The following is a 25,511-nucleotide window of genomic DNA, read 5'->3' as shown; positions in this document are numbered from 1 at the left end:
GTTGCTCTTGTGCATAATTTAATAGTCTTGGGCTGCCGTATGTACAACTGTTTTCTGTGATCCAATCTTGTTCCAACATGGATCAACATTTACGTATTTTGTTCTCTCGTCACAGTTTTCACTTGCATCTTCACAATCTTATTAGAATTTCCTGCTTGCACATACATAATTAATTTGAAGAATGAACTTGTGATGACACAGACGACATAAATAAACTTGGGAAGGCAACAAGAAACAAATCATGGAGTATTTTTATGATAAAAATAAATAAAACTGTGCGCAAATCCTTCCTGCAATTCCAATCTACATACTTTCTATAATGCATCCTATTGTCAGTTGCAAGGACGACTTACAAATTATTATTAATTTTGGTGGAATGAGCCCAGTTTAAGTAAAATAAACTTATTGTGTGTTTTCAGAGCAAGAAATTCAGGAATGGTACAAGGGATTCTTGAAGGACTGCCCCTCGGGAACATTATCTGTCGATGAGTTCAAAAAAATCTACGGGAACTTTTTCCCTTACGGCGATGCATCGCGTTAGTCTTTAACATTTATTATTTTTAAACTAAATACTATTTATATCTCGGAGTTGCATTGGCTCGATAAATCGAGAAATGCTGAGAAAACGCTTAACTTCAGATGCATCCTAGTCACAAAACTGCAGACAGATTTGGGTGCAAAGGACTTGCGTACATTTGAACTTACTCGATTGGAAAATGAGCGTACAGCACTTAAATATACATATTTTCAGTTCAGGCCAAACCTTATATTACATATGGTGACCTTTTTCTTTGTGATTAATCTTTCCTACGACTGCTCTACCTGCTGAGATCCATTCAAAATCAGTCTTGAAAGTGGGCTAAATTGGTTGCTTTCTCCTGGTTTTAGCTGATCTCTCTCTCTCCTCTACCCACACGATTTCATGAAACAGCATAAAACGGGATTAGCTCTCGCAACCCGGATTCTTCTTAATTTATCGAGGTTCAATAATGTGCCCCCATCAAAGAAAATGCCATCATCAGCATGTAACATGCGGCCGGCATGAAACAGCCTTTTCCAATAGAATGCTAGTTGCCTCAGCTCATAAATTGCTCCTGGTTAACAATACGCGGTTTAATGAGGTTTCTCGCATTGACGAACACAAAGAAAAACGAGGAGCGGAAGGAAGTGGGTCTATGATCCAAGAAAATATTGACATTTACCTGTCTTACGTACATCATTCTTTCGTGCAAGCATAAATGGCCATTTCGCACGAAAGTAATGAGCCTCGATCTGTGTAGTCGTTTGTAGGAGTTGTTGCCGTAAATCACTTTCACCACTTTCACGTCCATCTTCGTCCACTGTGTGACTGAGGAAGAGAGCTTCACTACTTGCCCTCTCAGATTTCGATGCCCTGTGGATATGCTTTATTAATAGTATTCCATGAGTAGGCAACTAAAACCCCAAGTGTTTTGCCATGGGCGCACTTAAGTCCTGAAAGGGACGAGAAATAAAAAAAAACCCGTTTTCGCTCGTTTAAGCTTTCACAAAAAAATCAAACTAGATTGTCCAATACCAAACTTGACTTTTTTACAAGTTATAAAATTCAGGTCAGTAAATTATCAAAATATTAAAAAATCCTTAAAAAAGATAAATTTGATATCGATATGATAAGGCAACTATCTAGGACAGCTGGGGTGCAAGAGTTTTCAAACTCCGAACAAAGCTGGATTTTTGGCGAGCGCTTTATTACGTTGATTCCGTAAATTTTCCCCTTTGAATGAGTGTGGCAAATGTGGCTATGGCATTAAACCACTTGTGGGTCATTGTTCACTCATTGGGTACTACAGTATATCCAAATAACATCGAAATCTGGGAGGGGCAAGAGCGAAGCTTTCCCTAAATGACAAGCAAAGATCGTTTCGGAAACGCCCAAGGAAATTACCAGTCGGCAACAACACTTGGTTTCACTACCGTAAATTAATAAAAATTGCACACAATAAAATGAAGAAAAAAGAAGCGAGTAATCGATTTCAGTATTTTCCTTGTCCTTGATGTTGTTAGTCTCCCTAAATAATACAGAATTTCGCAAGCAAAACAGGCTTTTGCTTGGAGAAGGGCACTCCCCCAAGTATCATTTCCCACGCGAAACTCGTCTGCATGAAAAGAATCGGAATCGATAAATTGTTAGGGTCGACTGCATCACCTCGTCGTCGTCCCGTTGTTACTCATGCTTGGCTGGTTGTCTGTCCAGAAGGAAAGATGAAGCATCAAATTTAACACATGCAAGATTACATTTTCATTCGTGATGTGAACTTCTGAAAGGTTGTCCTATTTTAAACCTTCATCGACACATAAGCATTCACCATTGGTATTCACCTGCCTTGATTCTTGCATGGAATGCAGGTTTCCCTCTCGTGTACAAGTATATAGGATTTGGTTTGAACTGATAGAAAAAGTTCTGGACTACAATTTTTCAATTCTGTTGGCAATTTAAGCCTCCACTTCAACATCCAATAATACCATCATTCTCCCATCACTGCAATTCTTTAGTACAATGGGCTTTCCTCAGACGCGAAGCAGCTTGTACTTGGCTCTCCGATCCCTTCATTCCCATCGACTTGCTTGCCTTTGCTTGCAGAAATAATTCATGTTTAACTTTTCAATGTAGAGTTCGCTGCCCACGTTTTCCGTACATTCGATTCAAATTCGGATGGAACCATTGACTTCAGGGAGTTCCTCTGCGCCTTATCGGTCACTTCGGTCAGTAAAAACGCTATTAATTTAAAAATATTTCATATTACTCAAAATTTGTATAAACACGGAAATTGCACGGAAAGACCGGTCGACATTTTGAATTTGTTGTTAAAAGAGTTCCTTTGATTTTAGCGTGGAAAACTGGAGCAAAAATTGAGATGGGCCTTCAGCATGTATGACTTAGATGGTACGACCTCCATATTTATGGCCAACATATGTATTTAATATCATTGATTGCAGAATGTTGTAGCAGGCAATTATATAGTTTAAATCCATATTTTTTGCAATCCAGGCAATGGCGAAATTTCCAGACAAGAAATGCTCGAAATTGTGACATCCATTTACAAGATGGTTGGTTCCGTAATGAAAATGCCTGAGGACGAATCCACGCCAGAGAAACGAACCGACAAGATCTTTCGGCAGATGGACATTAATCACGATGGGAAGCTGTCTATAGTAAGAAAACTTTAATTTCTTTATTGACTTTATTTTATTTGTAGCATTGGTTCATTCGATTTAATAAATTACTCTTTGTATCCTCAAAACCAGGAGGAATTTATTGCCGGAGCGACGTCTGATCCTTCAATTGTTCGACTCCTTCAATGCGATCCGTCTTCTAACCCACAGTGATTACACTTACTCTCAACTAAGACATTGCAAACATATTATTAAATTACCTACTAATAAGAAAAATCTATTTACTTTAATACATTTTAAGTACTTATTAGTTGTCAAGTCTGGGGTGGATTAACATATTAATCTCGCCCTGAACATTGACATGATTAATAATATTACTAATAACGATAATAATTTGCTTGTCTTTTGCCTATCCCCCTGCTTACAGGTTAGGATCACTAGGAATAGTAAAATGTGATGAGCAGCAACGAAGTCCACGAAGGATGCCATCCAACCGCTTGGAAGTAGAAGGCTACTGTTGCAACTACTTGAGAACCCGTAATTTGTCTTACGAATTTCTTCCAGAAGACAATTAATTCCGCCACTAGAGCCAGTTATATATTTATGGAACAACTTTTGTGTCCTCCTCTAGCTTGTCGAATCTTTGTTGTCCAAAGTAAAATACCTCGTGTCAGTTTTATTGCTCCTTGATGTCCAATATTATTTAGTATGATGCACATTTTCAACTTTATCCAGTCACTTCATGTGTGTCCTTCCAATGTAGTCAATAATTTATACATACGTAGTATTTTATTTCCTCATTCATGAAACATGATTTACAATTTTAGTCACTGCTTTAATTTTTAATGTCGTCTTTTATTCATGTCCCGACACTCGTAATTTGCTTGTAGATTAATAAAATGAATATTTGGCTACCGAATCGAATCATTTAAGCTTTGCTTGCGTACTTATTTTGCATCCAGTCCAGTGCCAGCCGGGTATGCTTTGTGAGAAAAGCAATTTCCGCCTTGTTGCATATTTATTTATTACAGTTGCACTTGCGACATTTAATATCTTGAAGTTTCTCTGTCAATGTCTCTCTCTCAAAGTTAGAATTAATGAAAAATTTTTATTTTCCTGTAATTCGTATAATTGTAAATGTGTACATGTAACCCAAGAAAATTAGACTTATTTATTACTCTATTGATTCACATATCGAATCGAACACGGCATCATCAAATGAAAACGCTTGCTGTTCGAAATATGCAGAAATATTGTGACACACTATTGACTATGCACAACAGGGGCTCCTCCAGTAACCACTGAATAATGTACGTACATTCATCTATCTACCCTTTACTAACCACCTAATGTTCAATAATTTACTAGTTTAGATGAGAATGCACACAGGTTCACGAATAAAAATAAAACATAGTTTACTTAGAAATTAATTAACTTGGCAAAGGTTGAAATGTCTAAAAAACAACAAATTGTGCGGGTCACTTCTTATGCAAGCAGCAGACATACGATATATAACCATTTAAATTTTGTATGATCGGATGTATGTACATACATGCATAAGGTCGATCGTTTTAATTGGTGTGTTACTCAGTTCCTGGTGAAGTTTTGCATTACTAAATATGCGATTTTGATGATTTTTAGTCAATTCTGAAAGCGAGTAAACATAATAATAATTAACATAACCTTAACTATTTTAAAATGTGTTTCAAATTTAAATTTTTATTATTGCACATAATGTTTTCTAATCGATGAACATGGGACCTTTCTGTACTATTTGGTTGTGTACAGTATGGTCACTCTTTATAGAAGTACATACATATATTAATTAATAGTAGTAACAAATGACGGCGCATCAATCATTATTCCAATTTCCAAACATGTTGTAAAATACTTACAAAATTGTAGTGATAGTTAATTAAATCTTATCCTCTTCAATAAACCTTTCAATTTATAACTACACGACGTGTGGCGTACATATTTCTTAATCACTGCCGCATACATTTTCATCAATCTTGATCATACGATACTCCCAACTGCTTTCTTGCCGTCTGCATAATTTCAGCAATTAAAACTGACTCGCTCAGTTTCATTTCCGGGCTTTCCTTGAGACCTGATGGAATAAGAAAGAGAAAACGTCCTGGTTAATTAGTGATCTCTACAATTGATTTATTTATTCGTGATTTATTGACTATTGACCGTTTTTAATACACTTGCGAGTCTCTTGGGCCTCATAAGAGAGAGCTTCACTTCTCGGATAATTGAAGGTTGATCCTGGTAATGCAGCAGGCAGTGGAAAATTTAATGTCTCTGTTGGCGTAATTAGTGCATTGGGACACACAAACATTGCTGGGAGCTGAAATAATTCATTATTGTGTTGCATTCAGTGTATGCATATGTACATATTTAGACTTATGTAAGAAAGTTTTGCTAATTTATTTCATCACTTCAAAATGATATACGACATGCACATACACCTTCAAGATGCCCTTCGTCCCTATTATGCAGGCCTCGTTCATGAGCTCCACCCTGTTGTGGGAGATTAGCGTGGCCGTTCTTCCTCCCTTGTAGGTGAGTATAATGGAAATGCTTTCATCAACCCCGTCAGAGTTTAGGTGTCCCGAAGCGACAATTTTCTCTGGGCGTTCTTCTGGAAACACTAACGTTGCGAACTGAACACAGTAAACCCCGATATTGAGAAGAGACCCACCACCAAGGCTTTTCAGTCTAAAATTAAGAAATTCATTTAAGTTTACAATACGCGTAATTGTATTTTATCATCTGAATTGTTTTTACCTGCAATTATCAAATTCGGAAACAGGACAACCAAGGCTGGCAAAAACTTGAAGCACTTCGCCGACGGTGTCCTTTTTAAGCTCCTCCCTGAGTTTCGCATAGGCAGGGAAGAAACGACTCCAGATTGCCTGTTAATTAACATTAATGTCAGCATTATTAATGCACCTCTCTAAATTTCAGGAGAGTATTTAGAAAAATAGTAACATACCTCCATCAGAAATACGTCTTTTTGTTTGGCAAACTCCACAAGGGACAAAGTCTCCTTTAAATTCATACAAAGAGGTTTCTCACAGAGAACATTTTTCCCATGGGAAATTGCTAATTTTGCCAAAGGAAAATGTTGAGGATTGATGCTACCAATATAGACGGCTTCCACATCAGGGTCCTTAATTAGTTCTTCGTAATTATCGAAACATTTTGCGATGTTGTGCTTATGTCCAAACTCTTTCGCAGCTTCGAGATTTCTTGCAGCGACAGCTACGATCTTGTGTTCAGATGCTGGTAAAATCTTTAAAGCTGTGACAAAGTCATTGCTAATTCTACCAACGCTAATAATTCCCCAACGTAGCTGACTTTCCATTGTAAATTAATTAACAAGTTGAAATTATATGATTCAAACTAAACTGCATGGGAGTAAAAGCCGATAGAAAATATAATTTTGTGCAACTTGCCTACTCGAGATTTGGCACATGTGGCAAACTGGATGACATTTATGTATGCATACTACTTGAGCTGTCTACTGATAAATTAACCGGTGCCAAATTCGGTGACCTTGAACTGGTTTATCTCTATATACAGAGGAGACGAATTATGCAACCTGATATATATGTAGAACACATTGGCGTTAATATGTGAAGAATGGTACAATGCTGATGCTGGAACAATGACGGGTGAAAATACATAAGACACGTAAACTTATTTATCAAAGGATTTATTTTCAGCGGACACCTTTGGCAGCTAAATCAACATTTTTTTCATCCAACAATAATTATTTAAATGCTTCTTCAGAAATCATTCAATTCGCAAATACAAAGATAGATATTTTTAGTCAAAATTAACATTTAACGGACGCAGTAAACAGTTCAAATAAATTTGATAAAGGAGGTCTATAATCTTTCGGTCGTGACAATTTAAAGAATGAAAATGAAACAAAATCAACATCACAGCACTGAGTTGCAACTAACCTGAACATTGGACACTACTTATTAGCATAATAAATTGACATTGCTATAATTCAAGTAAATAACGTATTGTGTAAGTACAAAGTAGAAATTAGTTTATGCGTAACTGAATCCCACCGATTTTTAGCAAAGCCAAATTAATTCAAATGGCTTTGAGTAAGTAAATACGAGTTTAATTAATAAACAAATGAGTAACTGCTGCCGTATTATATTTAGAACATTTATATATTTATGTCGGATATAAGTTGACAACGTTTACGAACTGTACACATTCGTACCTAGAAATTTTTTAAGGTATATTTTGACATTTAATTACAATGAATTTGGTATGCAAGCTGTGACAATTTTTTATATCATTTCTCTACAAACTTATTCCAAACCACTTGAAATCTGTACGAATCCAGTATTACAATTTTGCAACTGTATGTATGCAACTGTACCTAATGCTTCAATATCAAACCGTTATTTTACACCTCGCGAGCCGTCTGCTCCGCCTCCTTAAAGTTACACGTAAAATTTGCTGTTTTATGCACAATCAAATGGATTTTTTTCTAATTCAGTTTAGGTAGCTACACGAGTATCTAGCAATTAGTCAATTATTATAATCAGATAAAATAGTGTTGCCGTCACACGCTGGTGACTGGAACCGTCATCGTCGTGTTTTCTTAAACACACAATACACACCGTCAGCACTATGATGATAATCTTTAAACTATAGCCTATGAAAAATAGATTTTTCCATATTTCAACAGCACCGTTATACAGAGTTAGTTAGTTTTATGTATCTATTTGTAATTTACGAGTTTATTGAATGATTCTCACTCTCACTCTCTCATGTAATTGTCTACAGACACGTCGATGTCTGTATGTTTAAGGACCATGCAAGGCTGCGAACTCTCGAACAATCACTCTAGTTATAACTACTCAAGCTATAATTAAGTAATTTCGTTTAGAAGTTATCCGATAAATATTTTAAGGAATCAGTCTCACTTCAAGGTAAAACTATGTCGTAGGAGCCAATTGATGAGGTAAATTTGCATCTGAGAGGTTTTTGACAACCAAGGGGGTTGGAAACATCATTAATTCAAGGTATTTTTACTTTTTTAGTAATCTCGTAATTTTCCTTTTTTTAGAAAAGGCATAAAGTTTAATTTGTTACATTATTATAGAGAAGCTGCCAGTAGGGCCAAAGCTTATACAGTACGTACGTCATCATCATAATGTGTAATACATAATAGTACAATAGTTGTGTTGGCAAAGATTTAAAATTCGATTCAGGAAAGTATTACAGAATAAAAATGCAAAGTTGAATAGAATTTTCACAGCATTTAACATGCATCATTAAGTAAAATCAACAATTAACAATAATCTAAATGACTTAGTTTTATTTTAATTCAGTCCAACTTTCAAAACTCTTGCAAACTTGTAAGTAATTACATACATAAAATGAACAATTTTTTATACGCGTTGTTACAGGTCGGAAGCCAAAAACGTTGAATATATATTGATTAGAAACCAAAATTAAGTGGATTATGTCAGTGACCGGTTTTCGATTAGATTTTTAAATAACACTTTGGAAAATAGTTGCAAGAATTTCCTGAGTCATGCATTTTTTTAAACGCATCCATACCTGCGTACAAATAAAGTTCTCTCTTTGCGAATATGCACATTATTAAACAAAAATTCAACGCATATACGCAAGACATATTTAAAAGGAGGAGGAGAGCAAGAGGGCACCCCCACCCAGAGTTTGCCAGGACTAATAATAATTAAATCCTATGCATGCACTTTCGCGGTCATAGTTTAAAATTAATAAAAGCTACATCGTGCTAGTCGAATAGTATAGTTACCTAAGTCTAACAAAATAAAAACCATCTATTGGATAACACAGCAGCCTTTCTTCTTTTTGAGGACGACATGTTCGACTTGTGCAGCTTGGCCGGCTTGGACGACACCGTGTTGAACGGTGTCTGGTGGTCCTCCACTCCCATTGACTGTAGTTCCATTGGCTTCTTTCCTTGGAGATGCCTGAAGTGGGGGCAAAGCAATAGATGACTGGTCAATAATTATTATTTCAGGACAACAAAAATCCAGACAAACAAATAAACACTTTAATAATCAGAGTGCACCAAATCCGGGAGAGGCTCCTGGAATGTGATGTGCTTCTTCTTACGTACATTTAGCTGGTTATTATGAGAGACGTTGAAGGACTCGTTGACACTGGGACTTTTACTTCGCAAGTTTTCCTCGTTGATTGGCTTCCCCTCTTTTATGAGTTCGACGATTTGATCCGCCTCCTTGCTCAAGTCCCCGTCTGGTCGGAAAGGGTTGTCCCAGCCCTCGCTGTATTAAATACAATAAAAAAGAAACAATATTAATATTTTCTTCTATAGTCTTCACCTGAATATGTTATGGTTTAATTTGAATTGCAAATCTCGTACGGATCCTTGTGCTCAGTTACAACATTCATTAATATCTAAAGAAATACTGCTCAGATTGATTGAGGTACCTTAATCTTGAAAAACATACTATAAACACATACATATACCAACCTGTCAACTTTAATAATAGGACTCGTCATCCCGTTTGTCCCGCGTCCACCCGTTTCGGAATCCGGGCTCATGGCGTCTAATTCACTTTTCGGAATTTTTACCACATAATACAAGATTCCGCCGTGAGAAACCGACATGCTAGGCATTATTAAGCAAGTTGTACTTTCAGAAAGAACACAGTTTAATGATTTCACTCCACCACAATAAGAAACTGATGGCCCAATAAAATTTGAAAAGATCAAAGTCACGACGACGATTCACTTTTTCATGCAAAAGCAATAACCAGCTCTACGACGTTAAAATACGTATTGTTCCATGGTTCGAGGCAAGTTGAACACTGGCAGAGATAGATATTTGTGATTCGTGTTCGTTCGACAAGACTCAGATAATATCTTTACAGTGCAGAGAGGAAAAATTAGAGGTGAGTTACAAAGAATTAATTCAACACGCTTGACTCTGACTTTACGAGTAGTACGGAGATGACGACGAATGTCACGGTCTCGTACAGATCAGCGTAATAAATGTTGATCCCTGCAGATTTGTATACACAAAAATTGTAATAACACCGAGACCACCAGGACGCAGCTGGGAATATTATGTCTTCCTTCGTGCACCAAATAACAACAAGTTGTCATTTTGCAAAATGGTTCTTCTAAATGGCTGCAGAATTGTGATAAGTTAATTGTCAGCCCATAGTAAAAACTGGTTCGTGCTTAAAAGTACTACGAAAATAACATAGCTTATAAATTCTGATTTATTGACAGTCACATCCGTCCTCCAAGAGTCCTAGATTCCCACTGATAAAAAAACTAGTACAAAACTTATGGGAAATTACGTATTCAAATGATCCTCAATACATATGCATGCACTTATGACTTACATATGTATGTACATACTGCATTAACGTTACATACGCTACACTGCATCTGACAAAAGCAATTTGGGACGCCTTTCTCTAAGAATCACCCCACAACGCAATAACTTTCTCTACTTCCATCCTGCTCTTTCTTTTCTGGTAGTTCGACATACACCACAAGTGATAAGTGCTTTCTTTCTCCGACCTTTCCATTCTATTATGATCCACACACCAGCCCCGAGAGACTTGGCGAGAGAAGAAAAGAATCCAGTGTGGTTACTGAATGTCATTGTGAGGGTCATGGAGAATTTAATGTGGCGAGGATATGTTGCACGTAAACATAAAAGGAAGTTTTCATGAGGATGTTCCTATTTGGAATTTGGATGCTTTGGAACATTGGATTATGGCGTGAAACAGAAGAAGAGGGAGCGAAATGATGCACTCATCCTCATATTTAGTCATCTATATGACCTTCAGCTCCGCTCTGATTTACTCACAAGAGCAACTACGCAATCACGGTTACTGCTGCTGCAAGCAAAGTTCATACAGAATGTCATGGCCGACATTCGTCTCGGTTTACCTTTACGAGCTGGATGGAATGAATACCACAGGAAACAAATATTGTGCATCGAACGAATACATTTATTGGGATTTGCGACCAAGAAAGTAATCAATGTCGAAAACTAGAATTGATTATTCTGATTAACGGATCGATTTGCAGAATGTTCAGAGTATTTTCCTTTGACACTAAATCAAGCTAATAACTATGGAACATTACCCACACCCAAAACTTAGCTGGGATAATGGCATTTGATAAACAGACCGTGAAGATGAACGGATATAATTAGGCTAAGGTGATATATATTCATTCTGCTCCGTCTTTTGTACAAAATCCCATCCAATTTAGCACAAACTATGTATGTACTACTGCTAGATAATATTAAAATTAATGGATAAGTACTTTGAAATTGTAATGAAGCTGTGGACTACAAATGTAATTATAACCTGTGTAGAGTATGACTCACGGGGAAATACTCCGGAATAAATGGAATACGCAGAGGTTTAGTGGAAATTCAAAGCAACCGTATTTGAAATATAATTTTGTCACGTTCATCTATTTACATGTATCCGGTAGTTTAAAAAATTACAAGGAGACCTTTAATTGAGTACGAAAAAAACAATTTAAAACCAACTCTCTGAATTAATTTAAATCATGCCAAGTTTTGCAAATAAGCTTGTTATCAACTGTGTGCTATTTTAATAGAGTTGTCAAGCTTTGACTTTGATACTAGAATTTGGTTTGTTGCAAAAAAGTACTTCTCACTGCATTCGGTTGTCTCATTTTATTTTCGATTGGTAGAATGAGATTGAACGTGATTTATGCAGCCATGCTCTATTTAAATGTTGTTGCATTTCTCTCTTTCAGTTTCATGTTCAATGAGCAAGCATTTATTGGACAAATATGTGCACATCCGGCCTCTGCCACAACGATATGTTTAACCGGCTAGTTTTCTACTCGAATTGTTGACAACCTCAATTTCATCCCTGACAGTGTAGATTTACATCTATCGCATGTTCAATAGGAACCGTATTAAAATTGTAATCTGCAGAAAAATACTAGTGTAGATATTGGGCGGACGTCATATGCAGCGCAATCTATAACGTTACATGCATGCCTACGTAATCCATGCATATAACATTATGTTTATCCCAAAAGAAAGCAGTGTAGCCTCTAAAACAACCCGGAGAGCGTGATCATTATTGATGTGGCAAATCAGTCAAAACACTTCCTTCACAATTGACCCTAAAACATAACCCAAATCTTGGATGCCAGCAAAGATGTCAACAACTGATGGATTCAAGTATGCATATACCGACGCGTTGACACTTGGCTTGGTTTTATAACTTCACCTCGTTGTCATCCGTCAGCACGTAACAATAATCCAGTAAACTCAACAGATTATCTAAACTAAATAAATACATATGAACCAGTCTCCAGTCCTTGTGGGCCAACGCAATGTAAAGATTACAACGCAATTACAAGACAAATTCTGTCCACAAATAAATAGAGGTATGACATCTTGACAGATTAAATTATCTGCTTAAAAGTCTGTCTTACAATAATGTCCCCATATATTTTAATAACTGACATCAGCCTTGCTTGCAAAGATCAAAAGTATGTCACCATATTCTACTTGAGCTTGTGTGTTGTGTTAGTCACGCAGGTTCCATAATATTCCCACCAGCAGCAACGCAATGCATGCAAAATGCAATTTATTTACGTACAAACCTTGGGCAATTTTGACGATTTACTTGCTTAATTAAATCTATATCAAATATTTATTATTAAACTGCTGTGTAACTGTTTCTTGCGTCAAATTGAATTTTATAGCACATTTCCTGAAATTCACTCGTATGTATTCTAGCAAAATATGATGTGTTTCACTGATTAGTCCCGTAAAGTGACGGAAAATTGAACTGTTGCAGAGACACTGACAACCATTTCCTATGCCCAAATTGAACTGTAACCTGGGACAGAATCTTGCAGAGAGAGGAAAAGACAGATATGTTTCAATGGTCCAAGTATCTAAATACGTACGCAGGAGTGTCGAGCACACACTTTCACGAGGAGAAAGTAGAGCTCCTCTCTACGCGTGTAATAATGCAATGAGGCAAGGAGCAGGCAGCGTGGAATCGAAGACAGGATTTCACCCAAGAGTGAAACGCCGACGATACTTTTGCACTCTGTTCAAGTGGGGACGACTCACGGAGAAAGTGGTCCTCTTCGAACCATGTAAAGAGAAATAGTGCAGTAGTGTTATTGTGTGTGGTGGTAAATTTTGCTATATTTTCATCGCGCATGTTCACCCTTCCTTTATCCTCTTAGTGCGTTCTGGGTCTAGAGTCGGACGAGCTCGGTCCACCCACCCATCCGTTACTTTCTAGAAGAGGTAAACATCTAGGTCGTATCTCATGTGCAGCAATAATAGCGGTTACGTCGAGCCTACTTTACCACACAACTCTGTCCCAAGTACGGAATCACTCACAGTTCTCTCACATTTATATTTACGACCATGGGCGGAGAAAGTATTTGAAGGTAAAGAAAGGAAAGAATCACTGACCTGATCACCTCGATTCTGATTCTGAAGCAGCAGAGTTAAAGTGCAATAAGCTGATGAATTCGGGGAAGGAAGGGCTACAGCAGAGTTACGTCGTAAAAGCCCGGCTTTACGGTCAACATACATGCAATAATCTTATTTATGACGGATTTATACTTAACCTTCTGAACCAAATGCATGTTTACTTTATTGAAATGAAGGCCGCTTCTGGCAATAACGCCCGGACTTTGGCAACCTGGCATGCAATTTGTTACATGTCAAAATGAATCGTACGGAGATATGAAGTTATATGGAAATGATGTCAAATAATGGCGTCGCTTTGCTCCTCTCGGCGATTGAATTGATTTTGATGAATCAACGAAATCAGACTTTCAGAGTCAATTTTTGGAGAATAACCAAGAACTACCTCGTAATATATACGTACTGATGAAATTATGTTGTCGGCACAAGTACGTAAATAATGAAATTGCTAACTTAACTCTAACATCAATCATTCGGAATCATTTGGTTAAAGGTTCCGAATATATCTAGTTTGGGGAAACTCGCTCCGTTTTCCGGTGCTGGATGTCTTCACAAAATACAGCGGACAATTAAGTTAATGGATACTAAAAGATCCCATTATGCTACATTCACTACCTCTGTCCATTGATTTTTCGATTAAGCAAGGACGTACGTATAACAAAATAGTCTGCCATGATAGACATCAATGATTTAAGGAGCTTAGATATCGACGTCCATTTGATAAGACCCAAGTCGTCCCGGAACAGTGGATTCCAAATATAGATTATGCAAACCATTTGCACAATATACAAACAATTGTACTCGATATATGTATTGCTTTTAAGTATATTGTACGTATGTTTGACAGGATATTATGGCTGACTAGAATGATGAGTATGTAATGTAAACACCTCAAAAGCATAAAGAAATCCGTAATGTCAACAAAGGGAAATCTGAAGATAAAGGTGAAGGCCAAAAGCATAGCATTGTTCGAAACATGGTTGTAGCCTATACACACATGTCTGAATTTTTGAAAAAGACCTTCGTGGTCTTGTCTTTTCAAGAATTATCCGCCTAATGATGAAGTTATTGATCACTTCACCACTTCCTATTGACCCATGGACAAATAATGCATACTCCGGTTCGGGTTTCTGCCCACCATTATATTAACGAGCTCACAAGTCAGTTCCCAGCTCCTCAGCAATTCATTGTCCGGAACAGGCAATCCTTAACTAGTCCCAGAGAAATATCTTCACGTGCTCAAATTCAATAAACATTCCGAATCTTTCCAAAAGGCATAATGGGGGCTCAACGCAAACACATTCGTCACGACAGATAACTACCAACTAATAGCATCGGATTCAGGATCATGAGGCAAAAGCTACAGGACATGAATTTTGGGGTTATTAAATATCCGGTTCATCTGTTTCCTCTCTTACAACCCGCATATAATACATATAGTCAGCAGCACGTGTATATGTATTGCTTGGGTGCCCTATACATAGTTATATGTAGACATACTATATAAATGTAGCACAACAGTCTGCCTATTTAAGCATATTTAAGTCTAGTTCCACACAGATATACGAAAAGGGTGTGGTTCAGCCTTCGTCTGTTACGTTCGAAGAAAAGATTGCTATTTAAAGCAGATGAAGTCGTGGCATATGGGCCAAACCTTGAATACTAGTCGAGTCCAAAAAATAGATTTGATAGTTTGGAATGCTTACGGCTTGTAGTAGTTTTAAGACTTGTGGTGTGAAATACGCCGACAGCTTGGCCTTTATCAGCCCAAAACAAATAAATTTTGCTGGTCACCAGCAAAGCACTCTGGTTAATGTTTCGGTCGGAATTCCTTTTCCCATTCATTTCAGCCTACACCTTGGTATTACCCGATTTGGTTTACTTCACTGAAGGATACTAAAGTCTTGGATTGCGCAATGGGAAAGAAAAACAGTCCAGGAAAGCAAATAGTGACAACAATGGACAAGCAAGGGTCGCAAGATTCTCATTGCCTTGCACATGCCCAATATTTGAAAAGTATACAAACCGAGTGAACAATAATTTATAAAATTCAGTATTGTCATAGATGACCAACGAGAAAATACAAGTCCAGAATCAATTGTAAAGAATTCCTTGTTAAGGAATCTTTTTAACAATATATTTATATAAATAATTTCACCTAACTTACTAAAAAATGCACTAAACACATTTTCATGAAACTTGAGTTATTCATTGAAAATTGGGAGATCATGCTCAGCAATGAAAAGTTAGTCATTCCAATTTATTTCATACAATACATGCGATCTACGAGATTTATATGCCTGACATACATGAATCCGTACGGATGGAATTTACTGGAAAAATTAAAAAATTCGAAATGTTCACAAACCTCATCTGTCGGTTGTAGTTGGGGGGATGGTCCACCGCGTTGGGGCTTCCAGGTAGCGTCATGTTACTCAAATCAAAGTCAAGGATATCTGACTCGGGTGAGCTCACTGCTAACGGCTTCTCCGACTCAAAAAAGGTCACACGGACACGGGATGGTGGTCTCGAACCTCCAGTTGAGCCCCTAAATTAATCAATTAATACATAATTTTTATAAAATCCCATCAAGATTACCACGATATTGTATGTACGGATATAAATATATGTATGTAGGATGATTACTCTCCGTGCCACTTTCCTTCTCGTGATATTTAGTAGGCTTTGGTCAAATGCTACCTAAATTCCTACTGCAATCTCAAAGTTCATGTCCAGAATGTGTGCCAAGTTAAAGGATCAAGAATGCGAATGATGCTACTTGCACTGTCTCACCACCACAACTGATGACTTCGAGTGTGCTAAGAGTTAGTGATTTTGGGTTCTTGAGAAAAACTAAACTATGTAAACTTCAAGCACATATTGCTTACAAAACTGACAGCCAGTTAGTCAAGTCGTGTGATTGATAAAGTGCTAGTAAAACCATACCAAATGTAAAATATTTTCCCAGATATTGTTATTGCACGCACGCCACATTAGGCATTAGGCTGTATTTACATATGTATAACGACTTTCTCCACCTAGTGATTGTACAACCAGGCGTTGCATTCCGAGTAATTTGGTTACATTTCTCAGTTTAAACTAATACTTGTAGCTGTGCTGCAGCACAAAAAACAGTCCACCTCCATATTTACATGAACTGCATGTGTAAGCTTTTTCTTCGATAGCCATATTTCTGTGTACATAGTCAGAGCCGAGGCCTGGCAATGAATTAAAAATTTCCGACGCTAAGTAAATCTTAGCAGACGTCAGAGAATATAACACCCTGCTATTTATGCCCTTTATTCTCCGGAAGTCACCTTTCCCCGACCCAAATTATATACAGCTCCTATTTTTCTTTATTCTATGTACTCGACTCACAAGCTGCATGGATTTTATACAAGAATACAGAGTAGTTTTTAGCTCGGCTTGAGTAATAGCTAATCTCAAGTGCAAGCTGCTGCTCTTTGCTATGTTTACACGATGTGATTTAAATACGTCATCCTGTTCATGGCCAAAATTTTACCAGATTTCTTGGCAAACCTCCCTCTATTACTTAATCTAATTTAAATCAAGGACGCATACGTAATATACCAACCGGCTTATCAGAGGGAATATATTTAATCAATCTTTAGTGACTGTGGAAAACTATGCATCATTGTTTTTCAACAACAAATTCAAATACGATATTTTATACACCAATTTGTTGCATCGAATACGTTAAACCAATGACACGTTTGCATACAATTCTGTTGTTTTATAATGTGCCGTCTGAAATTTTATGTTACGATAGTCTGAGCTGCATTGAATATTTTGGAGGAGATTGGACGTTCTTTAAGAAATTGTACTCTATTTTAATTTATTGGGTTACATTATCATTCTTCTTTCAATCATTTTTGCTAAAAAATATCATAATGGCCTCTTTACCATAGGCGCATAGAAACAATTCAGAAACAGTTATACGCAAATGAAAATTTTCCTGTGAAATATACCGAATTGAGAGCAAAAAGATAATCTCTTAATAACTCAATCTGCAGACAAATTGGATTTCTTTCACATAATTACAGGGTAGGAGAACTGCACGTGCTCGATGTTATCTCAGTTTCCTCGTATGTAATTAACTCAAGTTTAATTGCCCCTTGCATGATACAAAACATTCTTTTCCATCCAATTAGTCAATCATCTAACTCAATTAGAATCTCATTGTGAGTCCGACTTTATGAGCAAAAACGAAGAGATTGCATATTCGGCTTAATCAAGAATTAATAACAAACAGGCAGTAAGATTATCGTAACAATAGATCATTAAGCTACGAGGCGAGATAAATTAAACGTACTTTGGATCCAGGTCTAAAATTAAGGGTGGCGATTGAGGAGAAATTTGCATTTTTTCCCGATCAGATCAATAAGAGAATTGACATCAGTATCGATTGTTCATTTATATCCACTCGGGCTTAATTGTAATCATTTCATGCACATAATACGTTCATAATACTGGAACAATATAGAGTTGTGAAATTATCACTTGCAGAACATTTTTCCCAATAAAATTCCCAGCTGGAGACAAATTATTGATGTCACGCTGTGCCAATGAATTGTCAGGATGGCTAACAATTGCTCGAGCACTTTGTAATTCACTTGGTTCACTTCCACATTTTATTCCATCCCAGCGCAATACATTTAGGTAATTAATTAACCACGTTCTAGAAATTTTATCATGGAGCTGCAAAATTCAGTTTGGTAAATACACCTCCAATTTCCAGTTCATGTAGATCAAAGTTTTTCTTCACACGTTTACATTACAATGCGTCTGAGAATTTGGCTTTAAATTCCTGAATAACAACCCAAAACAAATATTAAAACTTATTTTTGGAGTAATAGCTGCAGATAAACGCGATTATGTATCGTTAACCCACTGTGTCCATTAAATGAACAACTTCATTGAACCAGAACAACTTTATACAGATAAAGTGGCTCCAGTCCATTTGAGTAAAAATGCGATGATGACACTATCAACGTCACCCACAAGAGCACAACAACACGATCTGCCTTTTGCTACTACTGATCAATTTGCAACCAACTTCAATTCAATTCCGACAATAAATGCCTGTTGCGCTTTACTTCATTTCAATCTACTCTGCTATTCACATTATATTACACACGATGCGATGCGAATTATCATCGCAACCAATCAATCTGGGTCAACTTTCAATTTCAGTCACTCAATGAGAACTCATGTACTTTGTCCGCCGCAGCGTATGCATTTCGCAGTCTACCAATGATAATGTTCATCATATGTACATGTAAGGTATCCCTGTAAAACTGACTATCTGTGTATGCACTACAATGCTTTATCTTGTTCTTTGCTGTTATGTATGAAAGCAATTCTAACTGTGCAGTCCGCTCTTCCTAGTAATAATGAAGTCACTTTTACGCCAAGTACGTATTATGCGGTAATTCAAGTTATCAATTATTATCCCAACACCTGTTCCCTAGAGTTGGTATTATTTAATGCCGCAACAGCTTCTGTGTCCTGTAATAAAAAAATGTAACAAACAAACTTGGTTTATTACTAGGCTAATTTTTTATTTGGTAACTGCCACCCGGTTTATTATTACCATTTAATGCATGTTTGGGCGTGCGACAAATTGTAGCTACTTTTATACGTAAAGAAGTACGTTCTTCAACGAGTGACTGAATCAATCTAAACCTTTATTAGCGAGAATCCTTACGTCTAATCCTTAAAACAACCTGAACTTTGCGAAAGGGGATGGTAAATATAAAAAACGCAGGATAGACAGCGGTGGGGTTTATGTAGAATGAAAGGCGTTGGTTGAATGAGCGAACGGAAGTGAATCCAAGTTACCCTTATTTATTACACAAGTTATGTATATGATTTTTGTCTCCTTGTAAAGTAATATGTAATGATGCTGTAAATCTGCTGGGAGACTGCATTTCAGACAGAAGTGGTGTTTTATGCAAGGTGAAACACTGACTAACACTGATTTTTCACTGCACCGGAGATAGATTGCACCAAACTTGCAGTAAACTTCATATCTGTAGCTCATGCATTTTTATGAGCGGAAAGGAACGTGGCTTGGGTTGAAAGTTTAATTTAGGGATGAAATGCACCATTGCGACGTTGTAAAACCATTCGTAATTTGGAAAACGAATTCACAATTTACTATATGCATCAAAGCCAAAGCTAGTTTGAGGTGTGTCGAGCTGTGCTGTATAACGTAAACCATCACAAAAATGTAAACGATTAACCCTCTTCTTCCCTGACTACTTTCTAATAAACCAAAATTGCCTTCATCAAGGAACCCATTCAGTAATTCCGTCCAATTGACCCTGCTTTTCTTTTTAAGCTCAACTATTACTTTTCACAAAATTATAAAATTACCGTGTGAAGATTCACAATAAAGACTTGACTTTACAGTTTACTCTTTTCAGAAAAAACACAGAAAATGCACTTGAAACACACTAAATCATCAAACCAACAACGCTGACCAAATATAACTGAGTAAGATTATTCGGCAAACCCCCCTCCCCGAAGAAGATGACGACGATGAAGAAGAATACGTATGTACATACAACAAACACGACTTGCCCACCTAACTTTGCAAGCTATAAAAAGATGTTTTTAGATCCCAATAGTTTACTAACATTGCCAGAAGAGAGACCGGATCTATATGAACGAGTGCCGAACCCATATTAAAATTCTGGCAAGAGATAACCTGACATTGGCACCAGTTCCGTGGAAGCAGAGCAGACTTTTTGCATTGGGATGAGAACATCTTTATTTTTCTTTACGTTTCGGCTCGACATTTTCTCGACATTGCGATTTGTTGTGAAGGTTTGACTCGCTCAAAATGATATTGGACGGCTAACTCAAATAGATAGTAAGTAAGTACCTAATAGTCTGTTACAGATATTGAAGCTAATATACTCCTAGTCTGACTGAGTCCGAGATGACAGTTTAACTGTTTTTCGCTCTCCTACTCTTCTCATTCATTCACAGTTGCCAAATGCCGATTTTCAATGCCAAACTGCCAATTACATAAACCTCAACTCCCATGGTAAAGAAAGACGGATGGCAAAAGTCTGTGGTTGACTGTGTATACGAGACGGGAATATATAGTGCATAGAATTAGCAATCTGTTAAAATGGTAGTTCAGGTCCTTCCTTTAAATCATGCGCTTCACTTGGTTCATGGGTGGTGTAGGATAAAGAAAACGCTTGGGGACGCGTCAAGAAGGTTTCGGTGCAATGTTATATACTTGTCTCGACATGTGTGCCAATATTTTAGTTTTAGTGCAATCCGCGTGGGTTGCAATTGGTTTGTTTGGATTTTATTAACCTTAACCAAGGTCAGAATTATAGGATCCAGAATTAAAGAACCCCTATAGGCACTACCCCTTATGGTGCAAGACACGTAGCAATAAACTAATTATAAAGGTGTATGAAAATCCAAGATTGCGAATTTGAAAGTCAATGAGGACCACCTCCGCTCTGCTCAACCTCAGCAACAAAACTCACACGGTAAAGCACGTCAAATATAGAATTGCAAATCTGGTGGCAATGAGTCCACACTTTTTCCGAAAATCGCGAGGAGAATCTCAACACACTTTTGCACTTCACTGGACCGGAGTAACACATCACAACGACTAAAGTATTGGATGGATTTCTTATTATCATTCCTCCGCTTCAGGCTTAGCCAAGAAAGTGAAAAGGTGACAATCAAAGAAAACAATGAATCCCCCGGGGACCCGAATCCCCTCTCTCTCTAAGGATGGTGCTGTCTTAATCTTATCTGTTGCTTCACGTTTTAGGATACAAAACACAATGGGCAAATAAACACTGGCTAAACCCAATCCGTGTTAAAAGGATTTTCTATCCGTTTCTGTCCTTTCAAACGGATACACAGTACGTCAATGACAATGGACACTCTTCTGCCAGGATCTAAACTAACCAGAAGGTCATGGGATTTGCAGTTTTAATATTTAAACAAAGCGTGTACTGAGGATGTTTGAAAATTGTTCAGGACTACTTCAGCCGGGTACATATATATGTACCCATACATACATTCGTACATGCAATACGTGCTTTCTGCCCATCGCATAACGCATCGCCTTACATGTACATGAGATTGCTTTTAATTATTCTCACGTAGATTACTTTCCAAAATGTTAGCGTAGTACAAACAGCACAATACCCGATGATAAAATTGTAGATTATGTTATTATAGCGTGCCACGAATTCATTCGGCCAAACTGGAAAGAAAATTCTATCACAAAGTGTATATTACAATATAATTGCTGAATAACTACATATGCGGACCAGTAGGAACTCGAATTCAATGTCACCAAACAGTGCTGAGCCCACCTCGTCATCGGTTGCATAGTGTTTATTAATGTAAATTTTGAATATGTGACGTCATTGGGCATTAACACATATCTATTTACTGTACTTCACCGATGATGTGTACATATTTCTTTAACCGAGTTCCACAATCGTTAGAAAGTAAAACAAAAAACCTTTTTGCTCTTGAGAATCCTAACCTTCAAACTTATCACAGGTGGTTCCACTTGAATGCTTAATTATAGTGTCTCACACTTCAAAAATTCCAAAATTTCAAGTAAAAAACCAAACCTTCCAATACATAAATAAATGTGTGCAATTTAAATCTTGATTCTTTCAACTTGAACTTGTCACAGGATAATCACTTGGCGAGTTGGATAAGCTCTGTTTTCCACTGCACTGACTGACAAGGGAACCTTAAGTACTGTCACCTCTCGATTTCCTTCCAAATAGCCTTAATCGACAGATAATTTAGTGAAACTTAAACTTTGTCATAGAACATGCGATGCAAAATCGCGTTTTCGCGAAATATTTGGCGAGAGCTGAACCAAAACCTGCCATTTTCCCAATGCTTTTAACATAGCCACCAGCCTTTCGAATGATGAAATGAACTTCATATAATCTTATTAAATTATATTTGTACCTGTCCGCGTAATTTCAGCCCGATCACCAATATGCATAAAACAATGCAAAGATTCGCAAATTTTTTGCAAATTGCGAAAATCTGAAAACTTGCAAATTTGAATTTCTTCGTTTCTTTAAATTCAACAAACTTTAACAGTTTAACTGTTAGAAAATATATTTTTCTTATTGCAAAAAATTTGCAAAAATTTGAAGAAACTGAACTTCGCAATTTTTCATGAAAATAACTTAAATAACCAAGGCTAGTCTATCTTTACGTATTTTTCGAAATTATTTGCGGTATTTCTTTTGGTAAGTTGCAAAAACTTACAATGTGTGCAATTTTTTAATTCAATATTATTATGTAGAATTTGTTTGCAATGTTTGCATGTTTAATTGTTTAACAAATTATCTTTCCCTTTATTCGCTCATATCTGCATATATGACAATTTTTAAGTTTCTCTAAAATGCGAAATTTAAAAAATGTAAACTTTAATTGTTACAAATTTTTGCAAATTTTTTGCAATAAGAAAAATATATTTTATAACAGTTAAACTGATAAGTTTGTTGAATTTAAAGAAAGAAAGAAATTTAAATTTGCGAAAGTTTTCAGATTTTCGCAATTTGCAAAAAATTTGCCAATCTTTGCATTGTTTTATGCATATTTGTGATCGGGCTGAAATTACGCGGACAGGTACAAATATAATTTAATAAGATTATATGAAGTTCATTTCATCATTCGAAAGGCTGGTGGCTATGTTAAAACCATTGGGCAAATGGCAGGTTTTGGTTCAGCTCTCGCCAAATATTTCGCGAAAACGCGATTTTGCACCGCATGTTCTATGACAAAGATTTAGTTTCACTAAATTATCTGTCGATTAAAGCCATTCCGAAGGAAATCGAGAGGTGACAGTACTTAAGGTTCCCTTGTGAGTTATATGAATGAGAAAAACTGTATACGTGGTTGTGTATGTATGTCGGGTAGGTTAGGTTTGGTCTGTTAGCACAGGCAGTAAAGTTGTGTACTATATTCTGCTGTTTTCATAACGAGTTTTAAATGACCTTGAACGTCCAGGAATTCTCGTATAATACTCGAACCATTATATTGCACATTTCAGCATCATGTTCGTAGGCACAGATAATTATATGTATATCCACACATGCGGCATAGATGATCGGATCCCACCAGTATAGAGATAAATACGCGTATATTCCGGCAGTTAACTTTTAAATTATCCAAGTGTTCGGCAATTAGACCCTCGTCTTACAAGGTGCGATGTCAGATTCGTACGGTATGATAATTATGCTTTTTTAATCTTGCGTCCCCTGCACAGTTGATTTATTTAATAACTTGTCCCCACACGGTTTGTGATAAAATACAAATCTGAAAACCTATGTGGGCTCCCATTCCAGCACGAATTCTTAATTCTGTCTAGCTACAAAAAAATATTGTTGAAATGTTGACCGGTATGGAGTATGCATTTTCCTCTTGTGTAACCTGTCTACAAAGGAGTAAACAACCCCACTTCCAAATTCGTACACATTTTTTCTATTATATGCAAATTACATGCATACATAATACAAGGGCTTGAACAACGAAAGATTTGCAGCGATGATCGCTGGACACCTCAACTCAACTGAATCATGGAACGCCCGCTTTCCAGATAGTTGACAATGAAATGTGTATTTATTATGCAAAAATGTCGTCTTTCCACAATCGTGTTATTATTAGACGTCAAATCTAATTTCCTCACCATGAAGATACAAGTAATTCAAGACATTGTACAGCTGGAGACTTTTTGATCAAGAATTTTGTTTCATAGCACATTTTGAAAGTATGGCCATCTGGTTTATGTTATATGTACGAATGAATGATAGATAACGAGGAATAAACAAGTTGTGCAGGATAAATCCATTACAGATGACATCATCCAGGGATTTTAATGTCATTAAAATGATAATATGTTCTTTGATGTCGACATAAATTGCCTAGATCTTGAGCGTATATCAGAAGAACATCTGTGCAGTGTTTTAAAACCCACAACTCAAACCGCACCTAATATTTAACATCGACCGAAACCATAAGTCGCACAGTTGAATGTACATACATTTCGCTCTCTACTTGTGTATATCTGAAAAAATCGAAGATCATCCCTTCTTTACAGATATTCCACCCTTGCATCCCTCGTCCCCTACATTTCTTGGATTGCTGACTTGTCTTCTCCAGTTAGTTTCATCTCCATTCCTCCTCTCTGTCTTGTCTGATTAACATCACCTCACCCACACACCCTGACAAGAGTTGCTATAAGTATGTGCATATATCGCTTACCTAATGTCAAAACAAAGCATATCTCTTTCAAGCGTCAATCTCCACCGAGATCAAGAAATTACTGAACATTCTGTATTGTTTCACTCACATATGGCAAGCTGAGATAAAATTAACATATTACACTTCATCTGCCATATTGAAGAAATACATGTTTATATATACATCCATATGTAAGTATCTGCATCATCACTTCACATAGGACTAAATATATATCTAGCTCTGAGAAATGGGTAACACGCACTTATCGTTGAGCTTGAACTAGGACTCCACGGACTAGGAATCCACTTCCGTAAACAAAACATGCTTTGGAATGATGTAACACATTATAATTGCTTTCTCGTCATTCTACGAAAGAGATAAATACACTGATCCAAATAGGATTTTTTCAGTTGTACCACACGTAATTTCAAAAGCATGTGCTAAAATTTGGCACATTGAAAGAACCCGTGCCGACAAAAAGGAAATCTAGGAATGACAAACGATAGAAAAATCATTTTTCTCACGAGACCTCGCCTCCTCATTGGAAACT

General features: G+C 36.9%; 3 protein-coding genes across 5 annotated transcripts in view; 1 reads left to right on the top strand and 2 right to left on the bottom strand.

Annotated features, from left to right (window-relative positions):
- LOC110861174 (neurocalcin homolog) overlaps positions 1-4,077 on the top strand; it is a 49,843-nt gene extending 45,766 nt beyond the window's left edge. The window contains exons 4-9 of the mRNA XM_022110289.2: positions 420-536; positions 2,651-2,742; positions 2,869-2,923; positions 3,029-3,192; positions 3,286-3,362; positions 3,581-4,077. Coding sequence (XP_021965981.1) covers positions 420-536; positions 2,651-2,742; positions 2,869-2,923; positions 3,029-3,192; positions 3,286-3,362; positions 3,581-3,728 — 653 coding nt within the window. The 3' untranslated portion in view covers positions 3,729-4,077. The remainder of the gene's footprint in view (positions 1-419; positions 537-2,650; positions 2,743-2,868; positions 2,924-3,028; positions 3,193-3,285; positions 3,363-3,580) is intronic.
- Positions 4,078-4,852: 775 nt separating this feature from the next.
- LOC110861155 (trans-1,2-dihydrobenzene-1,2-diol dehydrogenase) lies at positions 4,853-6,658 on the bottom strand. The gene is made up of 5 exons (XM_022110265.2): positions 6,155-6,658; positions 5,947-6,074; positions 5,628-5,877; positions 5,350-5,506; positions 4,853-5,263 (listed from the first exon to the last, which is right to left on the bottom strand). The coding sequence occupies exons 1-5, from the start codon at positions 6,524-6,526 to the stop codon at positions 5,160-5,162; spliced, it is 1,011 nt and encodes a 336-aa protein (XP_021965957.1). The 5' UTR covers positions 6,527-6,658; the 3' UTR covers positions 4,853-5,159.
- A 203-nt stretch (positions 6,659-6,861) lies between these two features.
- Positions 6,862-25,511, bottom strand: part of LOC110847864 — a 38,492-nt gene continuing 19,842 nt past the window's right edge. For all 3 annotated transcript variants that reach the window (XM_022094897.2, XM_035859830.1, XM_035859828.1), the window contains exons 4-6: positions 16,044-16,223; positions 9,305-9,470; positions 6,862-9,155 (exon numbers count right to left, since the gene is read on the bottom strand). In XM_022094897.2, the coding sequence (XP_021950589.1) occupies positions 9,003-9,155; positions 9,305-9,470; positions 16,044-16,223 (499 nt within the window). In that variant the 3' untranslated portion in view covers positions 6,862-9,002. The remainder of the gene's footprint in view (positions 9,156-9,304; positions 9,471-16,043; positions 16,224-25,511) is intronic.

The sequence above is a fragment of the Folsomia candida genome, unplaced genomic scaffold (assembly GCF_002217175.1).
Source record: "Folsomia candida strain VU population unplaced genomic scaffold, ASM221717v1 Fcan01_Sc001, whole genome shotgun sequence".
In the NCBI taxonomy this organism is placed as follows: domain Eukaryota; kingdom Metazoa; phylum Arthropoda; class Collembola; order Entomobryomorpha; family Isotomidae; genus Folsomia; species Folsomia candida.
The sequence above is the reverse complement of the archived record's forward strand: the minus strand, read 5'-3'. Positions and strand labels throughout refer to the sequence as shown.

Coding starts and splice junctions, on each gene's coding strand:
- LOC110861155 (XM_022110265.2), bottom strand. CDS start 6,526: ATGGAAAGTCAGCTACGTTGGGGAATTATTAGCGTTGGTAGAATTAGC. Junction 5,878..5,946: donor TCCGAATTTGATAATTGCAG/GTAAAAACAATT, acceptor TCTTAATTTTAG/ACTGAAAAGCCTTGGTGGTG. Junction 5,507..5,627: donor GGACGAAGGGCATCTTGAAG/GTGTATGTGCAT, acceptor GAATTATTTCAG/CTCCCAGCAATGTTTGTGTG.